The 6,633-nt window shown below is 59.1% G+C and overlaps 4 protein-coding genes across 4 annotated transcripts; all 4 read left to right on the top strand.

The window, feature by feature from the left end:
* The first annotated feature begins 57 nt into the window (after positions 1-57).
* LOC128101457 (chromatin target of PRMT1 protein-like) lies at positions 58-1,290 on the top strand. The gene has a single exon (XM_052724571.1). The coding sequence runs from the start codon at positions 444-446 to the stop codon at positions 1,158-1,160; it is 717 nt and encodes a 238-aa protein (XP_052580531.1). The 5' UTR covers positions 58-443; the 3' UTR covers positions 1,161-1,290.
* A 239-nt stretch (positions 1,291-1,529) lies between these two features.
* Positions 1,530-3,033, top strand: LOC128101435 (chromatin target of PRMT1 protein-like). The gene has a single exon (XM_052724529.1). The coding sequence runs from the start codon at positions 2,187-2,189 to the stop codon at positions 2,901-2,903; it is 717 nt and encodes a 238-aa protein (XP_052580489.1). The 5' UTR covers positions 1,530-2,186; the 3' UTR covers positions 2,904-3,033.
* Positions 3,034-3,261: 228 nt separating this feature from the next.
* On the top strand, positions 3,262-4,786 carry LOC128101452 (chromatin target of PRMT1 protein-like). The gene has a single exon (XM_052724562.1). It carries the CDS (start codon positions 3,927-3,929, stop codon positions 4,647-4,649), a length of 723 nt encoding a protein of 240 aa, XP_052580522.1. The 5' UTR covers positions 3,262-3,926; the 3' UTR covers positions 4,650-4,786.
* Positions 4,787-5,008: 222 nt separating this feature from the next.
* Positions 5,009-6,531, top strand: LOC128101406 (chromatin target of PRMT1 protein-like). The gene has a single exon (XM_052724491.1). The coding sequence runs from the start codon at positions 5,673-5,675 to the stop codon at positions 6,387-6,389; it is 717 nt and encodes a 238-aa protein (XP_052580451.1). The 5' UTR covers positions 5,009-5,672; the 3' UTR covers positions 6,390-6,531.
* Positions 6,532-6,633: the final 102 nt, after the last annotated feature.

Raw genomic sequence — 6,633 nt, 5'->3', positions numbered from 1 at the left:
CCACTCCCAGCATGACGGCGGAAGTGACGTGGCCCAGAGGGGTATATAAGGCGGGAAGAGACAGGAAGTCGAGGCCTTTTGGACTGAGGACTCCCAGGCGTCCAGTCGGAGGACTGGTGGAGTAGGGGAGGTGAGAAGTGGCTGGGGCTTGTTCCTTTGTCTCTCTGGCCCTTCAGTGTTCACCCCAGATATCTGGCTCCGGGTTCTTGCTAAGACCAGTTAGGATCGGAGCACCCTCTTGGATCGGACCTTTGGGGCACCAGTTCCCGAGAAAGCCGCAAAAGCCGCTTGCCTGTGCGGGAGCTGCAGGAGGCCGGACTGTCCACCCCACCTCCTGGGACTTTGCTTTGGACACCAGGCGGCGGGCGGGGTTGGCGGTGCCAGCTTTGGTGGCACGGACGAGAGGCAGGAGAGGGCCGGCCGGTCTAGATACCCAACCCACGATGAGAGAGCTTCGCATCGTACCCGCCGGGCAGCTAACCTCATTGGATTCTCAGCATCTGAAGAGGACCGCACAGCCAGTGCCCAGAGTCGTGCTGAGGCACACCACCAAGATGACTCTAAGTGAGCGTTTTGCTCAACTGCGCAAGAACAAACAGCCACAGGCGATGGCGGGCAGCGTCCGGGCCTCGAAGAGGCGGCAGCAGCAGCTGGCCAGTGCCAGAAACAGAAGACTGGCCCAGCAGATGGAGAAGAGACCCTCTGTCCAGGCAGCGTTCAATCCTCGGCAGAGCTTGGAGGGGCGCCTGGGTGAGAGGAGCATCCAAGTCCGTTTAGGACGTCCCATGGGTGCCTTTGCCAGGGGAGCGAATGGAGGAAGAGGCGCAGGCATCATCCAGAGAGACGTGCCCCAAGGAGGAGGAGTGGGTGGGGGACCTGCCGCCAGGACCCTGCCCGGGGGCGGGATGCCACCCCCAGGTCGGGCCGTGTTTTGTGGTGGAAGAGGGGCTTTTGGAGGCCGAGGCCGAGGCCGAGGACGTGGCCGTGGCCGTGGCCGCCGCCGAGGGAGAGGGAGAGGTGCCCTCCCTCGCCCGGTACTGACCAAGGAGCAGCTGGACGCCGAACTGGATGCATACATGTCGGAAGGGAAAGCGGCCCTGGATGCTGAAATGGATACCTACGACGACGTGGCAGAGGCGGCTCCTGAGACCTGTGGCTGAAGCCCGCCTCTGGGACTCTTGTTCAAGTCACCACATCTCTGCCGAAATCCCCTGGAGAGAAGAGGAGGAGAGACCCGACCCGTGCTGCCAGGAACTCTCACAACAGGCGCGTTTATTCGATGTAATTCTTGACTGTACATAATGTATATGCTCACAATAAATGGTTTTTCTTGCATCTTGGTTGTGGACTGCCTTTGTTACTTTCCTCCAAAAAAAAAAAAAAAAAAAAAAAAACAAACCCAACAAAAAAAACCCCGCCAAAAAACAGAAACAAAAACCAAAAACCACGTTGGTTGGGGTGTGGGGTAGGGGTTGTGTGGGGTGGGGTGGGGTTTGGTGGGGCAGAAGCGTGGTGATATGCTGTGTATCAATAAAAGCTTGAACGAGGATCCATCAGAGGACACAGCCAGCCAGCGGGTTAAACGTAGGGGCCTGGCGGTAGGGCACACACCTTTGGTGCCAGCGCTGGAGAGAGAGTTCAAAGCCACCCTGGACCACACGGGATGGACTCAGTTTAGGAGAGAACCGGAGCCCCAGGGTGGTGGCACACCCTCAATCCTCGAATTTGGGCGTCACGTGATCGCCACTCCCAGCATGACGGCGGAAGTGACGTGGCCCAGAGGGGTATATAAGGCGGGAAGAGACAGGAAGTCGAGGCCTTTTGGACTGAGGACTCCCAGGCGTCCAGTCGGAGGACTGGTGGAGTAGGGGAGGTGAGAAGTGGCTGGGGCTTGTTCCTTTGTCTCTCTGGCCCTTCAGTGTTCACCCCAGATATCTGGCTCCGGGTTCTTGCTAAGACCAGTTAGGATCGGAGCACCCTCTTGGATCGGACCTTTGGGGCACCAGTTCCCGAGAAAGCCGCAAAAGCCGCTTGCCTGTGCGGGAGCTGCAGGAGGCCGGACTGTCCACCCCACCTCCTGGGACTTTGCTTTGGACACCAGGCGGCGGGCGGGGTTGGCGGTGCCAGCTTTGGTGGCACGGACGAGAGGCAGGAGAGGGCCGGCCGGTCTAGATACCCAACCCACGATGAGAGAGCTTCGCATCGTACCCGCCGGGCAGCTAACCTCATTGGATTCTCAGCATCTGAAGAGGACCGCACAGCCAGTGCCCAGAGTCGTGCTGAGGCACACCACCAAGATGACTCTAAGTGAGCGTTTTGCTCAACTGCGCAAGAACAAACAGCCACAGGCGATGGCGGGCAGCGTCCGGGCCTCGAAGAGGCGGCAGCAGCAGCTGGCCAGTGCCAGAAACAGAAGACTGGCCCAGCAGATGGAGAAGAGACCCTCTGTCCAGGCAGCGTTCAATCCTCGGCAGAGCTTGGAGGGGCGCCTGGGTGAGAGGAGCATCCAAGTCCGTTTAGGACGTCCCATGGGTGCCTTTGCCAGGGGAGCGAATGGAGGAAGAGGCGCAGGCATCATCCAGAGAGACGTGCCCCAAGGAGGAGGAGTGGGTGGGGGACCTGCCGCCAGGACCCTGCCCGGGGGCGGGATGCCACCCCCAGGTCGGGCCGTGTTTTGTGGTGGAAGAGGGGCTTTTGGAGGCCGAGGCCGAGGCCGAGGACGTGGCCGTGGCCGTGGCCGCCGCCGAGGGAGAGGGAGAGGTGCCCTCCCTCGCCCGGTACTGACCAAGGAGCAGCTGGACGCCGAACTGGATGCATACATGTCGGAAGGGAAAGCGGCCCTGGATGCTGAAATGGATACCTACGACGACGTGGCAGAGGCGGCTCCTGAGACCTGTGGCTGAAGCCCGCCTCTGGGACTCTTGTTCAAGTCACCACATCTCTGCCGAAATCCCCTGGAGAGAAGAGGAGGAGAGACCCGACCCGTGCTGCCAGGAACTCTCACAACAGGCGCGTTTATTCGATGTAATTCTTGACTGTACATAATGTATATGCTCACAATAAATGGTTTTTCTTGCATCTTGGTTGTGGACTGCCTTTGTTACTTTCCTCCAAAAAAAAAAAAAAAAAAAAAAAAAACCCAACAAAAAAAACCCCGCCAAAAAACAGAAACAAAAACCAAAAACCACGTTGGTTGGGGTGTGGGGTAGGGGTTGTGTGGGGTGGGGTGGGGTTTGGTGGGGCAGAAGCGTGGTGATATGCTGTGTATCAATAAAAGCTTGAACGAGGATCCATCAGAGGACACAGCCAGCCAGCGGGTTAAACGTAGGGGCCTGGCGGTAGGGCACACACCTTTGGTGCCAGCGCTGGAGAGAGAGTTCAAAGCCACCCTGGACCACACGGGATGGACTCAGTTTAGGAGAGAACCGGAGCCCCAGGGTGGTGGCACACCCTCAATCCTCGAATTTGGGCGTCACGTGATCGCCACTCCCAGCACGACGGCGGAAGTGACGTGGCCCAGAGGGGTATATAAGGCGGGAAGAGACAGGAACTCGAGGCCTTTTGGACTGAGGACTCCCAGGCGTCCAGTCGGAGGACTGGTGGAGTAGGGGAGGTGAGAAGTGGCTGGGGCTTGTTCGTTTGTCTCTCTGGCCCTTCAGTGTTCACCCCAGATATCTGGCTCCGGGTTCTTGCTAAGACCAGTTAGGATCGGAGCACCCTCTTGGATCGGACCTTTGGGGCACCAGTTCCCGAGAAAGCCGCAAAAGCCGCTTGCCTGTGCGGGAGCTGCAGGAGGCCGGACTGTCCACCCCACCTCCTGGGACTTTGCTTTGGACACCAGGCGGCGGGCGGGGTTGGCGGTGCCAGCTTTGGTGGCACGGACGAGAGGCAGGAGAGGGCCGGCCGGTCTAGATACCCAACCCACGATGAGAGAGCTTCGCATCGTACCCGCCGGGCAGCTAACCTCATTGGATTCTCAGCATCTGAAGAGGACCGCACAGCCAGTGCCCAGAGTCGTGCTGAGGCACACCACCAAGATGACTCTAAGTGAGCGTTTTGCTCAACTGCGCAAGAACAAACAGCCACAGGCGATGGCGGGCAGCGTCCGGGCCTCGAAGAGGCGGCAGCAGCAGCTGGCCAGTGCCAGAAACAGAAGACTGGCCCAGCAGATGGAGAAGAGACCCTCTGTCCAGGCAGCGTTCAATCCTCGGCAGAGCTTGGAGGGGCGCCTGGGTGAGAGGAGCATCCAAGTCCGTTTAGGACGTCCCATGGGTGCCTTTGCCAGGGGAGCGAATGGAGGAAGAGGCGCAGGCATCATCCAGAGAGACGTGCCCCAAGGAGGAGGAGTGGGTGGGGGACCTGCCGCCAGGACCCTGCCCGGGGGCGGGATGCCACCCCCAGGTCGGGCCGTGTTTTGTGGTGGAAGAGGGGCTTTTGGAGGCCGAGGCCGAGGCCGAGGACGTGGCCGTGGCCGTGGCCACCGCCGAGGGAGAGGGAGAGGGAGAGGTGCCCTCCCTCGCCCGGTACTGACCAAGGAGCAGCTGGACGCCGAACTGGATGCATACATGTCGGAAGGGAAAGCGGCCCTGGATGCTGAAATGGATACCTACGACGACGTGGCAGAGGCGGCTCCTGAGACCTGTGGCTGAAGCCCGCCTCTGGGACTCTTGTTCAAGTCACCACATCTCTGCCGAAATCCCCTGGAGAGAAGAGGAGGAGAGACCCGACCCGTGCTGCCAGGAACTCTCACAACAGGCGCGTTTATTCGATGTAATTCTTGACTGTACATAATGTATATGCTCACAATAAATGGTTTTTCTTGCATCTTGGTTGTGGACTGCCTTTGTTACTTTCCTCCAAAAAAAAAAAAAAAAAAAAAAAAAACCCAACAAAAAAAACCCCGCCAAAAAACAGAAACAAAAACCAAAAACCACGTTGGTTGGGGTGTGGGGTAGGGGTTGTGTGGGGTGGGGTGGGGTTTGGTGGGGCAGAAGCGTGGTGATATGCTGTGTATCAATAAAAGCTTGAACGAGGATCCATCAGAGGACACAGCCAGCCAGCGGGTTAAACGTAGGGGCCTGGCGGTAGGGCACACACCTTTGGTGCCAGCGCTGGAGAGAGAGTTCAAAGCCACCCTGGACCACACGGGATGGACTCAGTTTAGGAGAGAACCGGAGCCCCAGGGTGGTGGCACACCCTCAATCCTCGAATTTGGGCGTCACGTGATCGCCACTCCCAGCACGACGGCGGAAGTGACGTGGCCCAGAGGGGTATATAAGGCGGGAAGAGACAGGAACTCGAGGCCTTTTGGACTGAGGACTCCCAGGCGTCCAGTCGGAGGACTGGTGGAGTAGGGGAGGTGAGAAGTGGCTGGGGCTTGTTCCTTTGTCTCTCTGGCCCTTCAGTGTTCACCCCAGATATCTGGCTCCGGGTTCTTGCTAAGACCAGTTAGGATCGGAGCACCCTCTTGGATCGGACCTTTGGGGCACCAGTTCCCGAGAAAGCCGCAAAAGCCGCTTGCCTGTGCGGGAGCTGCAGGAGGCCGGACTGTCCACCCCACCTCCTGGGACTTTGCTTTGGACACCAGGCGGCGGGCGGGGTTGGCGGTGCCAGCTTTGGTGGCACGGACGAGAGGCAGGAGAGGGCCGGCCGGTCTAGATACCCAACCCACGATGAGAGAGCTTCGCATCGTACCCGCCGGGCAGCTAACCTCATTGGATTCTCAGCATCTGAAGAGGACCGCACAGCCAGTGCCCAGAGTCGTGCTGAGGCACACCACCAAGATGACTCTAAGTGAGCGTTTTGCTCAACTGCGCAAGAACAAACAGCCACAGGCGATGGCGGGCAGCGTCCGGGCCTCGAAGAGGCGGCAGCAGCAGCTGGCCAGTGCCAGAAACAGAAGACTGGCCCAGCAGATGGAGAAGAGACCCTCTGTCCAGGCAGCGTTCAATCCTCGGCAGAGCTTGGAGGGGCGCCTGGGTGAGAGGAGCATCCAAGTCCGTTTAGGACGTCCCATGGGTGCCTTTGCCAGGGGAGCGAATGGAGGAAGAGGCGCAGGCATCATCCAGAGAGACGTGCCCCAAGGAGGAGGAGTGGGTGGGGGACCTGCCGCCAGGACCCTGCCCGGGGGCGGGATGCCACCCCCAGGTCGGGCCGTGTTTTGTGGTGGAAGAGGGGCTTTTGGAGGCCGAGGCCGAGGCCGAGGACGTGGCCGTGGCCGTGGCCGCCGCCGAGGGAGAGGGAGAGGTGCCCTCCCTCGCCCGGTACTGACCAAGGAGCAGCTGGACGCCGAACTGGATGCATACATGTCGGAAGGGAAAGCGGCCCTGGATGCTGAAATGGATACCTACGACGACGTGGCAGAGGCGGCTCCTGAGACCTGTGGCTGAAGCCCGCCTCTGGGACTCTTGTTCAAGTCACCACATCTCTGCCGAAATCCCCTGGAGAGAAGAGGAGGAGAGACCCGACCCGTGCTGCCAGGAACTCTCACAACAGGCGCGTTTATTCGATGTAATGCTTGACTGTACATAATGTATATGCTCACAATAAATGGTTTTTCTTGCATCTTGGTTGTGGACTGCCTTTGTTACTTTCCTCCAAAAAAAAAAAAAAAAAAAAAAAAAACCCAACAAA

Source organism: Peromyscus californicus, unplaced genomic scaffold (assembly GCF_007827085.1).
Source record: "Peromyscus californicus insignis strain IS unplaced genomic scaffold, ASM782708v3 Scaffold_7__1_contigs__length_154581171, whole genome shotgun sequence".
Classification (NCBI taxonomy): Eukaryota; Metazoa; Chordata; class Mammalia; order Rodentia; family Cricetidae; genus Peromyscus; species Peromyscus californicus.
This window is presented reverse-complemented; position numbering and strand designations above follow the sequence as displayed.

Bases quoted from the DNA above. Each gene is read 5' to 3' on its own strand.
- LOC128101457 (XM_052724571.1), top strand. From the start codon at position 444: ATGAGAGAGCTTCGCATCGTACCCGCCGGGCAGCTAACCTCATTGGAT.
- LOC128101406 (XM_052724491.1), top strand. From the start codon at position 5,673: ATGAGAGAGCTTCGCATCGTACCCGCCGGGCAGCTAACCTCATTGGAT.
- LOC128101435 (XM_052724529.1), top strand. From the start codon at position 2,187: ATGAGAGAGCTTCGCATCGTACCCGCCGGGCAGCTAACCTCATTGGAT.
- LOC128101452 (XM_052724562.1), top strand. From the start codon at position 3,927: ATGAGAGAGCTTCGCATCGTACCCGCCGGGCAGCTAACCTCATTGGAT.